This window comes from Urocitellus parryii, chromosome 1 (genome assembly GCF_045843805.1).
Source record: "Urocitellus parryii isolate mUroPar1 chromosome 1, mUroPar1.hap1, whole genome shotgun sequence".
Lineage (NCBI taxonomy): Eukaryota > Metazoa > Chordata > Mammalia > Rodentia > Sciuridae > Urocitellus > Urocitellus parryii.
In genome coordinates, this window is record NC_135531.1 from 166,796,617 (window position 1) to 166,819,080 (window position 22,464).

The 22,464-nt window shown below is 44.8% G+C and overlaps 1 protein-coding gene and 2 pseudogenes across 1 annotated transcript in view; all 3 read left to right on the forward strand.

Annotated features, from left to right (window-relative positions):
- LOC113175636 (uncharacterized) overlaps positions 1–7,928 on the forward strand; it is a 34,623-nt gene extending 26,695 nt beyond the window's left edge. Inside the window, 4 exon segments of the mRNA XM_026379941.2 lie at positions 3,915–4,041; positions 4,521–4,566; positions 5,117–7,504; positions 7,506–7,928. Coding sequence (XP_026235726.1) covers positions 3,915–4,041; positions 4,521–4,566; positions 5,117–7,504; positions 7,506–7,599 — 2,655 coding nt within the window. The 3' untranslated portion in view covers positions 7,600–7,928.
- A 3,041-nt stretch (positions 7,929–10,969) lies between these two features.
- Positions 10,970–12,633, forward strand: LOC113175627 (small ribosomal subunit protein eS21 pseudogene; annotated as a pseudogene).
- Positions 12,561–13,976, forward strand: LOC113175628 (phosphatidylinositol transfer protein alpha isoform-like; annotated as a pseudogene).
- The last annotated feature ends 8,488 nt before the right edge of the window (positions 13,977–22,464 follow it).

A 22,464-nucleotide genomic window follows, 5' to 3' on the forward strand; every position in this document is an offset into this window, starting at 1 on the left:
GTCTGCAGCCACTTTGACAGAACCCTCTCTGCCCAGCTGGACCCAGCCCTAGTCTCTCAGTGTGCAATGAAGGCAGACCCTTTTCATGGGATACTTACTCAGGGATGGGTTTCCTGTGTTCAAGGTTATTGGTCTAGGGGTCACTGTTCCTCCTCCCCCAGGAGTCACTCACTTTCCCACCCCATGTTTCTGAAACACGGTCTCAATTCACTTTGCTCTCCCAGGCTAGCCCCTCTTAGGGCTGGCAGTAGACCCCTAAGCTTGCACCTCTTTCTCACCTTTCCAGACTCCAACTCCTCCTCCAGTTCACACCATTTTCAACTCTTCCACTCACGACATTCAAGTGGGCACAGTATTATCAATTTTTCACTCAGTAATGCAGGATACTTTTTTTAAATATTTGTGTCCTGTTTGTGAATATCTACCATGAGGGGAAAGTAGAGAACAGCCACCTGGAGCTCCACTGTCCTTTGTCTTCTCCCAGCACAGATGCCTTAATATCTTTGAGTAAAGCTTCCCTTTAGACACTTCACAGGGTAGCATGTCCTGAGCCACTGTCCTGGCCTTTCCTGGGCTGCCACAGGTGCCCACTGCTGTCCTGTGTCCTGTAGGTACAGGGAATTTCAGGCCCTGGGTCAGCTCCTCCTAGAGGACAGCCTGAGGTGTGGGGCACACCTTGTCAGGGGAGCAGCTGGAAGCCCTGGGGCTGAGGAATTTCCTGTAACATGTCACATCTAAACAACTGCCTCATTGGGATATTGTGTCCCCCAAGCTCTGTTCCCATTCCTTGGAGACAGGTGGACAGTGAGCCTGTGGATGCTGGTGCTGAGGGGCCAGGTCAGCAGAGATTCCTGCCCTTGCATTCTCTCACAGTTGTGAAGGAGGAAAACTCTCCCAGAGCATAAGGACCACCCACCCCAGTGCAGTGCTGTGCAAACCTGAAAGCCTCATAGACTGGAGTCATGGTCCAGGTCTCCTGGGAGGGTGATCAAGGAGTGTTTCAGTGAGCAGGACCAGGTGGGAGATGTCCCGCTGGTAGGCTGCTTATCAGTCCCTTGAACATGACACATCTGTGTTCCCTCAGCCCCAGCCCTATCTGTGTTCCTCACTTTGAAATGATATGCTTTATACATAAATATAACATTGGAATTCACTGTGATATATTTATACAGCACATAGCATAATTTGTTCCATTTCATTCAACAGTTCTCTAAACATTAAAAAGAGCTAGGGATGTGACTGAGTGTTTAAGTGTCCCTAGGTTCAACACAAAGTACCAAAAAAAAAAAAAAAAAGCTGACATTAGAGTTATTTATAATAAAACATGTCAAGGTGATGAAAAGTCTTGCTGAACCTCAGTTTGGATTTCATTATATTTTGGGACATGTAGATGATGTCTGTCACTCTGTGACTTTGTGTCATTTCAGAGGTGCTGGGACATAAGGCACTCCACTAATTGCTGTGAACATCCACTGGGCAGTTCTGGTGGGCCATCCCTGGGGCCGGTGGTTGACTGCCCAGGGGTGCAGTACTTTGTTAGGTTCCATCATATTTGCTGTGGGTCAGTGAGTACCCGCTCTACTCAGCAGAATGCTTTTTAATGTGGCAGGGAGCTTGGTGGCTATGTCTGAGGACAGGTCCTGTGGCTGTGAATTCTCTGCAGGCCCATCTGTGGTGCAGAAATGTCCCCCCACCCTGGCCAGCATGACTCACTGGGATGCTGTCCTTAGTCCTAAATACAAAGACTTCACTAGTCCTCTGATTTTTTTTAACTTCCGGTGTCCCAGGTCATCAACAGCAGGTGCCTATTTCTTTTGCTGAGTGACTGATGCAGCATCCAACTGGTGTCCTAACAGTGCCCAGCATTCCCCAGGTCTGGCCCCAGCACCACATGATGGGAGCTGTTGCTCTCCGCTCACTGCCTTAGAGCAAACAAATTTCTGCCTTGACCCACCTCCTGCTGCCTCCAGTGACTGGGGTCACCTTCCCGTTCAGCTTCCAGGGGTCTTGGGCAACTTCTCATCCCAGCCTTCTGCAGGGAGCTGCCACATCTGGGGCCATCTCTCTGTGTCAATGTGTGTCCAAGCAGCTTTCCTCCAGCATGGACCCCAGGCAGACTGTGGTAATCCTTCTAGGCTTCGTAGAACTCGGGCAGCTTCCTGCCATTGCTCCCCCAGTGTGTGGTCAGTGGCAGCACAATCCTGATGGCTTCCCTTTCCTGTGCTCAGAGGCCAACACTGCCTCACTCCTTGGATGTGAGCTTGAGGTCCTGCTGCCACAGGGCGAGGGTGTTGTGTCTGAGCCCAGGTTCCTTGGGTGGTCTTTAAAATGGTAATACTTTGAGCTCATGACACAGGTATGTTTCCATTTATTTGTGTCTTATTTTATTTCTTTCAGGAACATTTTGTAGTTTTCAGTACATAAGCCCCCTTCTTGGGACATTGTTTTAATTGTTGGTATTATTTCCAGAATGCCTTTCTCAGGTTGCTCATACACTTATGGAACTGATTATCTGTGAAGGGAGATAATTTTACTCTTCCTTTCCAATTTGGGTGCATCTCTTTTCCACTGTTTCTCCTTACATAATTTTCCTGGCTACTGTTTCCATTGCTGCATCGAAAGGACCTGGTGAATGGAACAGGTCTCATATTCCAGTCCTTCTAGGGCCATTTTTCATGAGCACTTCTCAGCCTTTCCTCCTCTCTGATTAGACAGGAAGACTGGGGGCAGATGGAGGTTGATGTTTCTCTTTTCCCCAGAAGGTTTGACTTTTAACATCTGAGGTGATTTAGTCTTTGGAAATAATTTCTTCTAAATGTACTGCCAGGAAGGTTGGAGTTCTCTGGGCATACTGAAAAATGCCATCTTTCTTCTTCCTGTGCTTTAATCAGTGAGTGTGTGTGTGTGTGTGTGTGTGTGTGTGTGTGTGTGAGAGAGAGAGAGAGAGAGAGAGGGAGAGAGAGAGCGAGAGCAAGTCTTCACTGTGATATACTGGCAGTGTTTTTAAAGGGAAAATACTATAAATTTGTAGGAATAGTCAGAAAAATCACCATGCTGCAGTTCATGGTAAATTTCAGGTAAGAGGTAAAACTGCTTCAGGGGCAGTTGCCCCATATCCCATGCTTGTTTCCTGACTAGGAGTTTTAAGGTATGAGTGGAACAAAATAACTGGGTTTCTAAGGAAGGCATACATTCAGTAAAGATCGTGTTTTTTACCTATAGTCTCAGCATTATGACTCAATGTTACTGCATAGTTTGGTGGGATCCTCCCATGTCCTTAGTTCCCCCTACCAGCCAAGTTCCAACTTGTCAGCTGATACTTCTAAATGTACATACTGTTAGAAGGACTAATATTAGCTCTCTTTTCTTTTTCTTTTTTCTTTCTTTTTTGGTAGTGGGGATTGAACTCAACCACTGAGCCACATCCCCAGCCCAATTTCATATTTTATTTAGAGACAGGGTCTCACTGAGTTGCTTAAGTGCTTTGCTTTTTTGGCTTTGAACTCATGATCCTCCTGCCTCAGGCTCCCAAGCCACTAGGATTACAGGTGTGCGCCACTGCACCCAGCAATTTAACTCTCTTTTGCACATAAGGTAGTAGGGCTTCATTATTCCATAAATTAAATATGCACTCACAAAAGTGTTGGGGTGACCCAGGAGCATACCTTACTCCCTGGACTCCACAAGGAGAAGGGTGTTTTTGCTCTGCTCATGCTTTTTTGGATAGTTCCGGTCTTGTATTAATATGCCTCTGTTTGGGCAAGTGAGTGCACAATGAGAGTACAAGTTTTGATGACAAAATCATGGAATGAATATTTGGAGATCACAGAAATGTGCATATGTCTTATGGTGAGAATAGAGCCCTCATGCTGTCAATCTCTCCTGGCATGCACTACTCTTTTCTGGAATTTTAGAATTCAGTGGCCTTTGAGGATGTGGCTGTGAACTTCACCCAGGAGGAGTGGGCTTTGCTGGATCTCTCCCAGAAGAATCTCCACAGAGATGTCATGCAAGAAGTCCTTAGAAACCTGGCTTCTATAGGTAAAGATGATGTTTCATTATATAGTCAATCACTGAGAAATTGGGAGGTTGTTTTTTTTTTTGTTTGTTTGTTTGTTTTTGTTTTTACCAAGGATTGAATCTGGAAGTGTTCAACCACTGACCCACATCTACAGCCCTTTTTTATACTTTATTTAGAGACAAGGCCTCCATAAGTTGCTGAGGCTGGCATTGAACCTGTGAGATCCTCCTTCCTCAGCATCCCAATCTGCTGGGATTATATGTGTGGGACACTGGGCCTGCCAAGTGAGAGTTTTTTTTTTCCTCAGGGATTTGGAATGTGAAAAGGGAGTACTTTGGGGAATAAAATAGCCCTAATATCATTTCACTCTGAGCATGAACCCCATAATTTTTCTCTTTTTTCTTCATTTTTATTTTTGCATTAGAGCAGTCCATATTATAAATCCCGTAATTTATTCTAAAATCATAATGATTCATGATTGTTCTCTGTCTACATTTAGGAGACAAGTGGAAAAATCAGAACAGAAATACTGAAAGAGATCTAAGGTAATTTGTATTCACTAGAAGAAACACAGTATCTTGATGGAATTGTAACATGTCCTATAATTTTACAAACAAGCAGAGAAAACAACCATGATATGAATTATAGTTATTCCTATTTAACCAGAACTTTAATATAAGTTATATGTTTCATATTTTCAAAAATTATTGATTTGTTGACAATGCTAACAAACTAACTGCTCTTATGATACCACCATTTTAGTACTATCTATGAGAAGCAGTGTTGCAAAGTCATCATTGCATTTATTTTCAAACAGTTTAAACATGACAGAAAATCAATATTTTCCCTGACATTGGTAATAGTGTACGTGCCATACTGACTAATGAATATATAAAAGTGTTAATAAGCCAACCATAAATATCCATGTAATTTTTTTTTTTTAACAGAAGTCATATGGTAGGTTCTGGAAAAATTTAAATAGGTACTCAGTGTGAGATTCCAAATCTTAGTCTTCACCAGGACTTTCCCATTAGAGTAAGTCCATGTGAGTAGTATATATTGACAAGTCTTTATATATCTTTTTTTCCTTAATAGGCACATTATATCTCACTCTGCAAACAAATTGTATGAGAATGAGTTGAGTGCAGGGAAGCCATATGAACTTAAACAGAAGAAAACATCTTTAATTTCTCACACAAGTGTTCAAAGACAAGCATCAGTGCATACTATAGATGAAACTTATGAATGTCTAACATGTGGAAAAGAGTTAAGTTGTTCCTTGTGTTTTCAAAAATTTCAACAGTCTCATACCAAAGAGACAGCTTACAGATGTAATCAGTCTAGTAAAGTCTTCACTAATTCCTCTTATCTTCCAATACGTAAACGAACACATACTGGAGAGAAGACCCATAAATGTAAACAGTGTGGGAAAGCCTTCACTTGTTTCTCTCACCTTCAAAGACATAAACAAACTCATACTGGAGAGAAGCCCTATGAATGTAAAAAATGTGGAAAAGCCTTCAGTCGTTCCTCTTACCTTCATATACATGAACGATTTCATACTGGAGAGACGCTTAATAGATGTAAACGATGTGGGAAAGTGTTTGCTACATCCAGTCAGCTTCATTCACATGAATGGACTCATAATGGAAAGAAACCCTATCAGTGTGAACAATGTGGGAAAGCCTTCATATATTGTTCTTCCTTCCAGCGACATCAGCGAATTCATACTGGGGAGAAACCCTATGAATGTAAGGAATGTGGCAAAGCCTTTACTTATTCCTTTTATCTTCAAACACATAAACAAACTCATACTGGAGAGAAGCCTTATGAATGTAAACAATGTGGAAAAAGCTTCAGTTGTTCCTCTTACCTTCGTAGACATAAACTAATTCATACTGGAGAGAAGCCCTATGAATGTAAGCAATGTGGGAAAACCTTTACTTATTCCTTTCATCTTCAAACACATAAACGAATTCACACTGGAGAGAAGCCCTGTAAATGTAAACAATGTGGGAAAGCCTTCAGTTGTTCCTCTTACCTTCGAAGACATAAACAAATTCATACTGGAGAGAAGCCCTATGAATGTAAGCAGTGTGGGAAAGCCTTTACTCATTCCTCTCAACTTCAGACACATAAACGAATTCATACTGGAGAGAAGCCCTATGAATGTAAACAGTGTGGGAAAGTCTTTGTTTATTCTGCTTCTCTTTGGCAACATAAACGAATTCATACTGGAGAGAAGCCCTATGAATGTATGCAATGTGGAAAAGCCTTTACTAATTCCTCTCAACTTCAAACACATAAACGAACTCATACTGGAGAGAAGCCCTTTGAATGTAAACAATGTGGGAAAGTCTTTGTTTCTTCAACTTCCCTTTGCCAACATGAACGAATTCATACTGGAGAGAAGCCCTATGAATGTAACCAATGTGGGAAAGCTTTCAGTTGTTCCTCTTACCTTTCTAGACATAAACGAATTCATACTGGAGAGAAGCCCTATGAATGTAAGCAGTGTGGGAAAGCCTTTACTCATTCCTCTCAACTTCAAACACATAAACGAATTCATACTGGAGAGAAGCCCTATGAATGTAAACAATGTGGAAAAGCCTTTGTTTATTCCAATTCCCTTCGACAACATGAACGAATTCATACTGGAAAAAAGCCCTATGAATGTAAGCAATGTGGGAAAGCTTTTACTCAGTCCTCTCAACTTCAGAGACATAAACGAACTCATACTGGAGAGAAGCCCTTTGAATGTAAACAATGTGGGAAAGCCTTTGCTTCTTCTACATCCCTTCAGCAACATAAAAGAATTCATACTGGAGAGAAGCCCTATGAATGTGAGCAATGTGGGAAAACTTTTACTTACTCCTTTCAAACACATAAACGAATTCATACTGGAGAGAAGCCCTATGAATGTAAGCAATGTGGGAAAGCCTTCAGTTGTTCCTCTTACCTTAAAGTACATAAACGATCGCATACTGGAGAGAGGCCATATGAATGTAAACAATGTGGGAAAGCCTTCAGTTGTTCCTCTTACCTTCAAAGACATAAACGAATTCATACTGGAGAGAGGCCCTATGAATGTAAACAATGTGGGAAAACCTTTGTTTCTTCAACTTCCCTTTGCCAACATGAACGAATTCATACTGGAGAGAAGCCCTATAAATGTAAGCAATGTGGAAAAGCCTTTATTTATTCCAGTTCCCTTCAAAGACATAAACAAATTCATACTGGAGAGAAGCCCTATGAATGTAAGCAGTGTGGGAAAGTGTTTGTTTCTTCAACTTCCCTTTGCCAACATAAACGAATTCATACTGGAGAGAAGCCCTTTGAATGTAAGCAATGTGGGAAAGCCTTCAGTTGTTCCTCTTACCTTCATAGACATAAACGAACTCATACTGGAGAGAAGCCCTATGAATGTAAGCAGTGTGGGAAAGCCTTTGTTTATTCCAGTTCCCTTCAAAGACATAAACAAAGTCATACTGGAAAGAAGCCCTATGAATGTAATCAATGTGGTAAAGCCTTCACTACATCTTCTTATCTTCAAAGACATAAACAAAGTCATGCTGTAGAGAAACTCTAGGAATGTAAATAATTGGGAAAAGCCTTCACTACTTCCTCTTACGTTTAAATACATAAATGAACTCATACTTGAGAAAAGCTTTATGAATGTAAACAATGTGGAAAAGTCGTTGCTGGATCCAGATAGCTTCATTCACATGAATGAACTCATAAAGGAAAGAAGCCCTATGGATGTAAATAGTGGGGAACAGCCTTCACTAGGTCTGCTCACCTTCACAGACATGAATGATTTCATAATGGGGAGAAGCCTTATAAATGTAAACAATGTGGGAGAGCCTTCACTAGTTCCTTTTCCCTTCACATACATGAACAATTTCATACAGGAAGAAAGCCTTGTAGTTGTAAACAATGTGGGAAGGCCTTCACTACTTGTGTTTACCTTTACATACATGAATTAACTCATATTACAGAGAAACCTGACTAATGTAAGCAGTGTGGGAAATACTTCACTACATCTAGTCACTTTTATTTTCTTCAAAGAACTCATGTTGGAGAGATGGCCCGTGTATGTAAAAATGTGGGAAAGCCTTTACTTTATGTAGTTACATTATAAAACATCAAACAACTCATCAGGAAAAAAATCCCTACTAAAGAGAAAAAATGTGAAATGCCTTTCATTTGGGGGTTCTGTTTTAAACCTGAAAGTAGTGGTAATGTACAAAAGCCCACTGAATGCAAAAAACATGACAAATCATTTAATATTCCCAGTCACCTTCAATAACATGAAAGTACATATAGAATAGTTGTTGAGTGTGTATGTGTGTATATATGTATACATCCATAACATATGTGTGTGTGTATATATAGATAGATAGATGGATATATAGTTTGTTTTGTTTTGTTTTAATGTAGAATGATGGATTATTCCTGGAGGGGCAGAGGCACACAGGGCAAAACTTCTGGCATAAGTAGCAAGTTGCAGGTTTAAACAGGTCATGAAACCTCAGAGGAAGTTGCAAAGCATTTATGGAACATGAATTTTGTAAGAGGGATTTTGTGAGTATCCCAATTGACTCAGTTAAACCACCATTTCTAGATTTTTTTTCTAAAGATTTGAGTACTGATTTTTCACACAAATCAAAACCTGATTCATTATAATACAATGCAGAGTTTAAATCTTGGACTTGTGTTGGGACAAGGCACAAATGCAGAGAACTGGCAGAGAACCGTGTGACTCCACCTGGCTCTACCTGTAGCACCACCCCTACTCCTGGCCCTCCATAAACACCCCTGACGCAGGCTGCTGTCCTCTGGAGGCAGCCCCATTCTGCCCTGAATAGGTACCAGCTTTCCTAAATGAGCGGTATGTGCCTTGGACCTGCACCACGTGCGCCCTGAACCTGTATGTCCTGAGTTGACCTCCCCTTCTCACGGGGAACTCTCCACCCTTCATCAGAGACAGAAGAAAAACTGCCCAGGTGGAGAGGCAGTAGCCCAATGGTGGGCCCTAGGCTCCTGGGCCTGAACAGGAACTGAAAGGCTAAGGCGCACAGGTAACCCTGCGGGGTGTGGTGAGGTCTTCTTTTCCTCTCAGCCCTTGGGTTTGAACCTAGGGTCTTGCACGTGATAGGTAAGAGCACAAGCACCCTACCTGAACTGCACCCAGGATTGGCATTTTCTTTTGTGCTCCACGCCAGATGCCCGCCCTTATCAAAAGTCAGAATACCTAGCCCTGCCGTTGTGTGTCCCGCGCCTGTTATCCCAGTGGCTTGGGAGGCTGAGACAGGTGGATTGTGAGTTCAAAGCCAGCCTCAGCAAGGGGAGGTGCTAAGCAATTCCATGAGACCCGGTTTCTAAATCCAATACAAAAATGGGCTGCCCCCCCCCCACACACACATAAAGAATACCTATTATAAAGGTAAGGTTTCTTAGGTGGGGCAAATGCTTAAAAATATATTGACCAGCAATGTCCTGCACCTGCAACTTATGTGGGGCGAATCCCACCAGGGCCTTCTCTGCCTGTCCCTAGCCTGGGGCCAAAACCAAAGCCCAGGCTCCAGGCAGTCACATCTGAGGGCTGGCTGAAGAGATGTAGGGCTGAAGGCCCCAGGCTGGGTGGGGTATGGTTCAGTGGTCCTGCAGAGGCCTGGAAGGCGTGGGGGACCCTGCAGAGGCCTGAAGGGCGTGGACCCTGCAGAAGCCTGGAAGGCGTGGGGGACTGGTGAGACAGGTGCAAGCCAGACGCCAGACCCAAAGGCGCGCAGGTTACGCGGGGTTGCGAGAGCGTCTGTCACAGTGGTGAGTCGGAACCTGCCCGTTCTGAAAGGGGAGCCCGTGAGAGCTGTTGGGGCAAGGCAGGCTGAACCAGGGGTGTATTTTCCCCCAAGAGGAATCTCGCGCTCCCCCTTGCGCCTGCGGAATTGAGCAGCAGGCCTACATGGCTGTCATCCCCAGAGGGCGGCAAAGCCCGGGCCACCAGCAACCCCAGAGTGACCACAAAGCCATCTTTCCTTCCTTCCTCTTCCTCCGGGTTCCTCTTTCGAGGTGTGCTTCTGCCACTCTGCAAAGCATTAACATGTAGGTTAACTAGAGAAAAGCAACAGAAAGCAGAGGTAGGGATCCTTGTTTAGAAATAGAAACTTAGGTAAAGAAGTAAGAACCGTCTGCTGCGAAACACATTCCCCCCACCAGAAGAACTTCCTGCCATAGAGATAAGGGGTGGGGGGCAGCAAAGGCAATTCTTGATACCAGGCTCCTCCTGTCAGAGCAAGGGTCAGTGCTGGGTTGGGGATAAAATCAGGGGGACTGCCCATCCAAGTGTGCTTGCTTGCCACTTTGTTCAGCTGCGTGCTGTCTGCAGAAGTAAACTTTTCCTTGCCCAGCTACTTCTGAGAGCCCATGTCTGATTCTTAACGGAACCTGGTGTTTCTAACACATTTAACCAAGTGAGCAGAGAGGAGGTGGCCACGTGTGAGACAGGAAGCAGCCCGCCCAGACAGGTGTCTATGGCACCTTCTCTTCGACTTCTCAGCTCCAGACTGTGAGGACAGTCTCCTTTTAGGAGCCCTCCAGGGCCCTGGTTTCTGTTAGCACCTGAACCAACTGAGCTGTGTGTCTTTGTCTCCTCCTTTTATAAGGACATCAGTCATGGGATTAAGGATCAGCTTGTTCAATATGACATCACCTTAGCTATTTACACCTGCAACTACCCTATTTCCTAATAAGGTTTTGGGGATAGGATTTGACATGTAAGTTCAATTTATAACAGGTCGCAGAGATGAGTGTTTATTATGTTATGATTATACTGGTCATATGATTAAATTATTATTTGAAAGGTATTTAATTTTGAGATGGGGGTCTCACTATATTGCCCAGGCTGGTCTTGAATTCATAATCCTCCTGCCTGAGACTTCCAAGTAGATGGGGTTATCGGTACATACCATTATACCTGATTTGGTTATTGTTTTTTTTAAACCAGAGATTGAACCAAGGGGTGCTCACTACTGAGCCACATACGCAACTTTTTTGTGTTTTATTTAGAGACAGGGTTTCCTGAGTTGCTAAGAGCCTTGCTAAGTTGCTGAGGCTGGCTTTGTACTTGCAGTCCTCCTGCCTCAGCCACCAGAGCCACTGGGATGATAGATGTGCACCACCATGCCTGGCTTACACCAGGCTGTTAAGAGAATTTTAAGATTAGTAACAGGAGCTGGGGTTTTCCCAGGAGGTAGAATGCTTGCTTGGCATGCACAAGTTCCTGTGATTCCCAGCTCCACACACGTGAAAAGAAATAAAAAGAAAAAAAATAAATTACTGACAAATTCTTATAAATGAATAAAGATGTTGGATTTATTTTCTGGTATCAGCCTGTGTGTTTGCGAATGGTCACATGGTGGTTTTGTGTTTTTGCCCTGGTAATACAGTGAGTATGAACAAATGTCTAACAGGGAAAGATTGGCACAACCCTGGGATAAGCTGGGCCCCTTGGCATTCTGGGGTGTTGCTGGGTTGTGAGTGTACAGAGAAAGCAATACCTCTGCTTTGAGGAAATAAGAAAATGTTTTATTCTGAGCCAAATATGAACAACCATTCTCTGTGAACTCAAGCTTAAGCCTTCCCAAAATACACATGTTCCCATTGAAGGCAATTACACACATTTGCAGGTGGAGAGTATCGGGGATTGAACTCGGGCACTTGATCACTGAGCCACATCCCCAGCCCTATTTTGATTTTATTTAGACACAGGGTCTCACTGAGTTTCTTAGCATCTCGCCATTGTTGAGGCTGGCTTTGAACTCATGATCCTCCTGCCTCAGCCTCCAAATCCTCTGGGATTACAGGCATGAACCACAGAGCCTGCTACACATGCTTTTTTAGTCCCAGAAGGAAGGAGTGGGGCTCTCAGCTAGTCATACTGCAAAGAGCTGGAGAAATCAACGATTCAGAGATGGCTTTCGTTAAGATGGGAGGAATCTTTTGCAGGATTTGGGTGTGTCCCATTTCTAGTTTTCAATGGGAAAGGCCAGAGGTCTGCTGAGCTTAGCATACATTTATCCAGAGGTCACAAAAATGGTAGGTCAGCAGAATGACAAAATCACCCAAAGGGACCAAAGATAGCCAGTAGGACCTTGGCTTCCAGATATATTCCAGCTCTCCACACGGTCTCCATGCTCCAGTGGGCACAATTCAACCTGGCTCCTCCCTTCTGTGCTAGTGCTCTTGGTGGAGGCAGCAGGCACGCTTCAATGTCCAGAACAAGATGGTTGAGTTCATGAACCTGTACGTGCTGTGGAAATGCACCACCAGCAACAGCATGATTGGTGCCAAGGACCACTTGTCCATCCAGATGGACGTGGAGGAAGTGAACACGGTCAGTGGCAGGTTTAATGGCCAGCTTAAAACCTACACGGTCTTGGGGGCCATTCACAGGATGGGCAAGTCAGATGACTCCATCCTCCAACTGACCAAGGTGACAGCATTGTCTCAAAGAATTTTTGACTGGAGAGAATTGTGGATGTGGAATGCTTGTCATAAATTAATAGTGAAAAGCCAAAAAAAGGATCTGGGTAAATGTAGTATCAAGTGGGGCAGCTGTATTCTGTGGTCAAGGCCAGCAAAAATGAAACTGGTGGTGGTGAAGGTGTGGAGGCCCCAGTGAGTGGACCCTATGAGAAGGATGGTGAGAAAGGCCAGTATACGCACAAGATCTACCACCTAAAGAGCAGGGTACCCACATTTGTTCGAATGCTGGCCCCTGAATATATATGAAAAAACATGGAATGCCTACCCATATTGCAGAACTGCTATTACAAATGAGTACATGAAAGAGGACTTTCTGATTAAAATTGAAACCTGGCACAAACCAGATCTTGGCACCCAAGAGAATGTGCATAAACTGTAGCCCGAGACATGGAAACACGTGGAGGTCATATATGTAGACATTGAAGAGCAAAGTCAAGTACTTAGCAAGGATTACAGGGCAGAGGAAGACCCTGCAGCATTCAAGTCTGTCAAAACAGGCCAAGGACTCTTGGGCCCAAAGTGGAAGCAAGAACTTGTAAATCAGAAAGACTGCCCATATATGTGCGCACACACACTGGTCACTGTCAAGTTCAAGTGGTGGGGCCTGCCGAACAAAGAGAAGTGTTGTTCACAAACTTCCACAGGCACTGTTCTGTTGGTTCATAAGTGGGTGAACCTGACCATGGACGACATTCGAAGGATGGAAGAAGAGACGAAGAGACAGCTAGATGAGATGAGACAAAGGATCCAGGGAAAGGAATGACATCAGGTGACTAAAGCCACCCCTCCCCCTTCTGCACTTTTCGCAATATACTGGTCAACGAAGGCCCATCAGCTCCATCCTCCTGAGTGACAGGCCATCTTCGGACGCAGCCTTTCTGTGCCCATTCTTGAGGCATCTTTCAATTCCTTACTGTAGCGAAATTTTAGATGCCCTTTAATACTGTGAACAAATAGCCCGCCTGGTATTACCGAGCCCGTGTGTGTGGGAGCCTGCTCCTCTGACATACGTGGTGTGTAGGCTGCTGGATTTACACCTCTCCCTCTTCTCCATTGTGTTCTGCCCCATTTCTCCATTGTGTGTCCCCACCTTTATTTCCAAGTGACATTTTTAGTCTTCAAGTTAGCTGCCTTTTGTGATGTGGTGATTTAAGTTCATTTGTTTTCAACCTTGGGATAAACTGAGGTATTTTGCTTACTGGGCAGATCCTTGACATTTGGAATGCTCACCTGGGGAGAGAAGATGAGTTAGAAATACAGTATCCTCCCCTGTTTCCCCACCTAGTTCCATAGGAGAGCCATGTGGCTTCATGACTCACCTCTGTTCCCGTCACCCATTGTTACAATGACTAAGCTCGAAGGAGGTACCCAAGGCCCAGACTCTGTTCAAAGAACATCTAACCCATATGAATAGTCCCTGCCTGGTCATTGCACCTCTGGCCAGTGTTCTTATAAACAAGTGTGACTTCTTGGTCTTTCAAAAAAAAAAAAAGAAAAAGAAAGAAAAAAGAAAAGTCAAAAAAAATTAAAGATTAAAAGTCACCCTGGAGCTCTGAAGTGGAACACAGGCTCAGTAGGACCCCAGCTCACAGTGGCCAGCACCTTGCATCTGACAACCTTGCACCTGATGTGGGTACACCTGAGCCTGGAGGGAAGGCGTGTCCCATGGCATGAAGTAGTCAGAGTACCTATGGGCTATGGAGCCCGAGGAGCCAGGTGCCAAGGGAGGACCCTGGGGGCAGAGTACTATCCTCAGAAGGTCCCAGCACGGGCTCCCTGCTCTGCAATAGTTTTGTTGCTTCCTCATGATCAGCTAGAGACGGGGAAGAACCGCGGCCCCCTGAGCACAGACTGTGTGCCCTAGACCTAGCCAGGGCTGCACATCCCCCGGGAGCACATCAGATAGGCTTTCCCCAGGAGAAACAGCTCAACGCCCACAGAGCCGCTCCTCAGAGGGCCACGTGCCCATGGAGTGGGACCCATGCTTGCAGTTCAGTTTCTCTGAAGACGATCCTGGCCACCCTTCTGTGAAGGCTCACAACTTCTCTTCAGTTCTGACGTCCCCAGCATATTCTCCAGAATTTTTTGTAAAGCCCTAACAGAAAGTTTGACTTGGGGCTAGTTTCTCCACAATGGTTTTTAAAATTAGTATTATTTTTAGTTGCCTAGTTACAATGTTTTACTTTTATGAGGGACATGATTTTTAACAACTGTTGGTAGGAGGCCACCTAATGCAGAACCCTGTCGTGGGATAGAGAGGTGGAGCAGTGGACTCCGGGCTTGCTATCCTCCCACACCTACAGCTCTTGATGTAGCAGGGACACCCTGAGTCATTTTTCACTTTCACCAGTGTGTACTGGAGTTTTCGACAGGCTGTGGTGTCTGATTAGACGACAGATCTAATGCAGAAGCAGATGGAGGGTCCAGATACTTCCTAGAGCTGAGATCCTGTGCAGCTGGGACGCTGGTCTCCAGGGTGTGGCTTCTACATCTCTTCAGTTCTGAGCACGTGGACGCTCATTGACCCTAGTGCTCCTGAGCTCCACTGTGAAGGGAAGGGTGTAGGCAACCCCGTGTAGGGGTTCCCCCAACCCAGGTTTGGGCTGTGTCACTTCTTCCTCTGCCCAGGGATTTGTTGCCTTTCCCTCAGACACAAGCTCCAGAGCACTGGGCCAGGCTAAGACTGCTGGGGAGTGGGGGCCACAGGGAGGGGATGGTCAGGGCTCCAGGCTTTATTCCTCAGGGTCCCCAGAGAAACAAAAGCACAGCGCTGTGGGTCCCTGTGTCCCCTCACACACACCTCCAATGGCTGAACTCCCTCCTACCAGGCCCTCCTTCCCAAGGGCTCCCCCCCCAGCAGAGCCTCCAACACATGGCCTGTAGGGTCAGTGAGCACCTAAGCCCTAGCTTTGGCTTAGCTTTCCAGCAACAGAGGGGCTCTCTCCACAGCTCTGGAGCAGCATGGTGGGTCTCTGACAGCCCAAGCCACCAGCAAGAGTGTGCAAGAAGGGCCATGCTCCTCCTTCTGGAAGTAAAGATGTCCAGGAAAGGCAGTGGTGCCTGCTGATCCCTGGAATCCAGATGGCAGGCCCAACTCCATTTACAACCAGATGACTTTTCTTACATGCACTCAAAGTAACACTGCATAGAGACCCATTCCATCCTCTGTCCTCACCGACCCGTTCTCCCAACGCTGTGTCTTAAACCTGTGGGCTGGGAAAGCCACTGCCATGGACTGGGTGGCTTGCCATGAATAGACCGTCATCCTGTGTGTGGTGCTAGAGTCAGTCCCAGAGCCTCCACAGGTAGAGAGTTCCAGGTGGCTCACAAACACCCATTTATTTCTCCCAGTTCTGAAGATAAGAAATCAAAGGTCAAGTAGACACAGATTTGGTGTCAGGGGAGGCTCTAAGTCCTGGTTCACACATGGCCATCTTCCCATTGTGTCCTAACCCAGAGAAGAAGACAAGGGAGCTCTCTTTTTTAAGGACACTAATCAGCCTCATGACCCAGTCACTTCCCAAAGGCCTCACCTCCTAATGCCTCCACCTGGGAGTCAGCACTTGACATGTGACTTGGAGTCTCATTTATGCTTACTTTGGTGTAAGGGAGTTCTCATTTCAGTGCTTGGAGTCAGACCCAGGTCCTCATGCTCTACCTTTGGGCCACACAGACGCTGTAATTGTCCCTTTCTCCCTCCCTCCCTTCCCTCCCTTCCTTTCTTTCTTCCCTCTCTCTCTACCTTTCTTTCTTGGGATTGAACCCAGGGGTGTGCCAACCCTGAGCTGCACCTTCAGTGTGTGCACAAGAGTGTGTGTGTGTGAGAGAGAGAGAGTGTGTGTGAGACAGAGGGTGTGCACGGGGAGCCTGGGTGTGAGAGACACACACAGGGACAAGGTGGAGATGGGCAGCAGTGTCAGTGATAGCCCGCTCCAGAGGGAGGAGAGCTAGGTGGGCGAGGGAGGCTTTGCCCAACAGCTCCAGCCCACTGCCTGTTTTCTTTGGTTTTGGTTGGAGAATCTCAATAATAAAAAACAGAAGCAATGACAAAGCAGAGTCACCACATTGCCATGTGCTTTAAACCTTCACATGGAATAAGTCATTTCCTCAGATTCAACATCCAGGGCAGGGACACATTTATTACTGAGCAGACACCAAGGGCAGTGCCAACAATGCACCATGTAAAGCCAAATCTCCTCACTGTGCCCCTCCAACAGGTAGGGCTCTGTTGGAGAACTTGAGGACCATGAAGAGGACCAGGAAGAACTTGAGGACCACGGCTAGTAAAGGGAAAGATTCTGACACTGTGGAAAGGACTTTAACAGGGCCTGTGGCCACAGGGTGTCTAAGCAGGGGAGAGGAGTATGACAAGAACAGTGGAGGTTCATAGTCAAGGAGCAGGCAGGGCAATGGACAGAAGGTCACTCAGAGGAGGCTGGGTGGGCTCAGAGTTAGGAAGAGCGAAGCCTGCAGGAGGGCCTGGGTTCTATCCCCAGCATCTGATGATGAAGAAGATGACAGGGTAGAGATGCCAAGAGGAGGCTGGGTGGGCTCAGTGAACAAGAGCAACAGACAGCTGTGCTGCGGGATTCCTGGCTGCCCAGTTGTTGCTGAAGTCCTCCTGTTTTTTTCGTATGGGTTTCTCCCAGCACCTGGGTTGCCAATGTCGCAGCAGGTGATTTGCCTGGGCCTCTTGCCTCTGAGTCTGAGAGCCTCTGAGTGACTCCTCCATTCTGTTTTTCATTTGGTGGATGGCCAGGTCCTGCTCCAGTGCTGAATGTTTTGGCAGACTCTACTGTTCTTTTTTGAGGGGACCCAGGGCATTTAACCACTGAGCCACATCCCCCCCTTTTTATATTTTATTTACAGCCTTAGGCCTCACCAAGTGGGGAGGATGACTTTGACAATGTGATCCTCCTTCCTCAGCTTTCCACGTGCTGGGGTCCCAGGTGTGGCCACCGTGCCCTGCTCAAGCGTCTGTTTGCTTCCCTGATTTGGCTCTTCCTTTCTGGAGGGTGCTCTTTGCATTTGCAAACCATCTCCTCTTCTTCACATTGCCCTTCTTGTCCAGCCCTTTAGCCCTTCTTCAGACTTTTGTTTGTGATCCCCAATATTTTCTAAAAGCTCTTTGATATCCTGAAGAATCAGTTGTTTCTGATTATGTGCATTTTCTAAGGCTGCCATAATAAATGGCTTCAAGCGTCTAAAATCAACCAAAACATGCTCTCTTAAAGTTCTGAGGTCAAATATGAGTCACTATCTGAAGTCCACATCTTAGCAGAGTGGCTCTTCCCTCTGTGTCCTTTTCTCGTGAGGTCACTCTGAATCTTTGTTCCAACTCATTGTCCACTTACTGGGAGTCTTGTGATCATGCTAGGCCTACTTGGTGAGCCCTGGTAATCTTCCCACCTTAAGGTCAACCTGTTAGCAAACTTAATTCCATCTGTATCTTGGATTCCCCTTTGCCAGGTAACATAACATACTCACGGTTTACAGCCATTCAGATGTGGACTTTTGGAGGGCCATTATGGGGCTACCTGTATTATTATGTCTTTCATTACCATAAGAAGCACTTGAGGCAGGCTAATTATAAAGAAAACAGATTTTTTGAGCTCACACTTTTGGAGGCAGCAAGTCCAAACAGCATGTCATGGGACTTGCAAGGGACCCCTTGGCTTGGTCACCTTGTGGAGGATGGCATGGGAGGTACAGTGTGTGGGAAGGAAAAATCACATCTTGAGAGCAGGAAGCTCAAGAGTGATTCTGGGATCAGGTCCACTCTTTGCTTTTATAAACTTTTATTGGTACATTATAATCATACATTATAGTGGGACTCGTGAGAAAGAAACCATAGTGGAGTTCATACATTGGGATCGACTCCTTCCTGGATGCTTCCCTCTCCTCCCTCCTGCCCCATCTGCTGCTCTGCTCTGCTGATCTCCCCTGTACTAGCACCACTGACTCCACTGGCATCTCACACTCACACACAAGCAGGCTCATGGCCCCTCATGCACACGCGGTTCCTCTACATTTCCCAGGCTGCCCGCCTCCCTCCCCTGCTCAGTTGGTCTCCCTTCTATTTTCAGGCAATCCCTCTTTTAAAAATTCCCTTTCCCCCTTTTTCTAACTTCTGCCTATGAGAGAACCTTGGGCCCTGGACTTCCTGAGTCTGGCTTATTTCACAGAGCATCATGGTCTCCAGGTCCATCCATTTCCCAGCAAATGCCATGATTCCAGTCCTCTGTAGGGCCACTGGGCACATGCACCGTGGCCACCACAGCATCTGTGTCCGTTGATCTGCTTAGAGCACCTGGGTGGTTCCATAGCTGGGCTGTTACGAATTGCACTGCTATAAACATGGATGGGGCTGCATCACTCTAGGAGGCTTTGGACAAATAGTAGGAGTAGGTCAGCTGGGGCATGTGGTAGTCCTCACACCTAGGCTTTGGAGGAATCTCCGCACTGCTTTCCAGAGCACTTGCCCTGATCTGCAGTCCCACCAGCAGTGGAGGAGCGCACATTCTCCCGCATTCTCTCTGTCACTCTTTACTATTGCATCCTTGACAGCTGCCATTCCGACTGGGGTGACATGGGATCTCAGTGCAGTTTTGATCTGCATCGCCCCAATTGTCAGAGCAGGGGACGGGGGCAGGGGGAGCCTTGTTTCTGTTAATTGCTGCAGAGCTCAGGGGTCCCAGGAGAGCTGTCTTATCCCTAGGCTAAACTTCTTTCTTTTTTTCTTCTCTCTCTCTCTCTCTCTCTCTCTCCCTCTCTCCATCTCCTTCCTTCCTTCTTTCCTTTCTTTCTTTTCTTCTTTTCGTGCCAGAGATTGAACCCAGGAGTGCTTAAGCACCAAGCCACATCCTCAGCCCTTTTTAGTTTATTTTGAGGTAGGCTCTCTCTAAGTTGCTCAGGGCCTCACTAAGTTGCTGAGGCTGGTTTTGAATATGTGGTCCTTCTGTCTAAGCCTCCCAAATCACTGGGATTATAGGCATGTACCACTGTGTCCATCCCAGGCTAAACTTAAATTAACTGTCTCAAATTTTTAATATGTATGCTCCTGAAATAAAGTCAAAATACACAGGCAGAGACATACAGAACTGCCCAGGACAATGAAGGATTCACAGTTACACTGGGAGGCTTCAGCACAACTGTGTCAGTACTGAGACCTCACAGCAGAGAAGCAGACAGGAAGGCTTCACTGGCCTTCAGCCAACGCGAAGCACACAGCCTTGTCAGGTCACAGCAACACCCACAGGACAGGCCACATTTTAAGCCATAAACCACACCCCAACAAATGTGCAACACTAGTGAAATCCCAAGTGTGCTCAAAGAATATGGGAGATAAAGCAGAACCCAGACCAGAAGCAGCTAGAAAGTGTCCAGGCAATGGGAGGGGAAACTGGGCTCTAAACAGACATGGGTGGAAGAGGGAACTCGAGGGAAAAGTCTACCATTTCTAGGGAAATGAAACGTAAAAGGGCATCATATGAAATCTGCAGAAAACAGCACAGGTGGTTCTTCAAGGGTGTCTAAGTCATCCTAAGCACATTTCAGAAAAGAAGAGGTAAAAGCAATTATTGAACCTTCCACTTCAGGAAACCAGAGAAATAAGAGCAAGGTAAACCTAAATTAAACACAGGAAAGTAATTAATACAGAAAGTGCTGATGAAATTGCAATCATGAAACTCGCAGCAGTCTGCAAAATCAAGTTCTTCATGAACATCAGCATCACTGATAAATTGATATGAGGCTAAGAAAACAGAGGACAGGGGTTGGGGTTGTAGCTCAGAGGTAGAGCACTTGCCTAGCACATGTGAGGCACTGGGTTCTATCCTCAGCACCATATTAAATAAATACATCAATTTGTTATTTGGAATAAATAAATATAATAAAGGTGTAAATAATACAATAATATTGAAGAAAAAAGAAAACAGAACAGAGAAACTACTAATTAGAATTAAAAGTGCAATTGCTATGAATCCACGTGCAATTCAAGACTATCAGGAACATCAGTTTGACACAAATTAGATAAATTAGAGGAGCTGGACCAATTCTTTGAGAGAGACAATCTCCTACAACTTACACACAAGGAGAAGTGTGCAAAACAGATGAGCCCATGCCTGTGGAAAAAATAGAATCAGCAATTAATTACTACACAAAAAAAGGAAAGACAGGGGCTGGGCCTGGGGCCCAGCGGCAGCACTCTCGCCTCGCATGTGTGGGACCCTGGGTTTGATCCTCAGCACCACATAAAAATAAATAAACAAAATAAAGATATTGTGTCTATGTATAACTAAAAAAAATATTTAAAAAAAGGAAAGACAAGGCTCCAACATCTCATACAGGCTCCCATAAAATACTTAGAAGCTGCCACCAATTTTCTACATTTCTTTTCTAAACTGCAGAAGAGTAAACACCTCCCTATTCATTCTGAGGTTACCATATTATCAAAATTAAATAGAAAAATAAGAAAACTATGAATTACTCTTATGATCATGATCATAAATGCAAAATTCCTGCACAAAAATTACATAATTGAGTCAAAAAATAAATAAAAGGAATTGTACACCATGACCAAGAGGGAATTATTACAGCTATGCAAGACTGATTCAAAATGTAAAAACCATTTAAATTTTTCCATCACAACAAAAACCCAAATAATAAATGAAATGCTTACATCAATAGTTAAAGAAAGAGTCAAGAATAAAAAAAAAAAAAAAGGCTGGGGGGAGCTGGGGCTGGGGCTCAGTGGTGGAGCACTTGCCTGCATGTGTGAGACACTGGGTTCCATTCTCAGCACCACATATAAATAAATAAAATAAAGGTCTATCAACAACTAAAAAGATATTTTTAAAAAAGAATAATAAAAAATAAGCACTCGAGCTTAGAAAAACCCAAATGTCTTTATAGAGATGCAGCATTGTCCTCTACTGTATGTCCTCTACTGTATGGTATCGGGGTTGTAGAACATAAGGCTAATAAATAGCACTATTGTTATACTGATGACAGCAGCAAGCTGGGCCCGGAGGCCATGCCTGTGATTCCTGCCACTCAGGGGGCTGAGGCAGGAGGATCACAACTTTGAGGCCAACCTGGGCAATTTAGCAAGACTCTGTCTCAAAATAAAAATATAAAAAGAATTGGGGATGTAGCTTGATGGTAGAGCATCAGTGAATTCTAAACAAGTACAAAAAAAAAACCCCAAAAACAAAAAACCACACACCCTTATATAGAACCAAGAAAATTAAAAAAGAAATACTCATATATAAACCTGACAAGAATTTGTACGACAAAAACTGCAAACTTCTAAAGATAAGAGTTCTCAGTCTTGGGTTACAGTGTTAATGTAAGACTTGAGCTGTGTTAATTCAACAAGCTTGATCTTGATTGCTAAGGCATGCTTGTCAATATTTAGTTCCCAGGGGGCATGTCAGGGGCCTTTAAAGAAACTAGCTTAAATACAAAATACTATAGCAAGATTTAAAAAAAAAACTGCAAACTTCTAATGAGAGTGTCAAAGATAAGGTAAATATATGGAGATGTTTTCTGTTCATATATAGGAAGCCTCAGTATTATCAATTGTTACAAATTTCAATTGTGGATTCAATAAAATCCCAAATCTTTTAAGTTATGTTTTCAGTAATGAAAGACCCAGAAGAACCAACACTAAATTCGCAGGACCTTAAAAAACCTGGGTTAAGAACTACTAAAAAGCTACAATCCTTGAGACAGAATGGTTTTTGCACAGTATAAATACAGTTGACTGATCTTCAACAAAGGAAAATTAATGGAAAGACTCTTGGAAAACATTGCCAAAGCACCTGGACATTAACATGCAAAGAAAGGAAATACACTGACTTTACAAAAGTCACAAAGTCAGCTGCCAGTGGAGC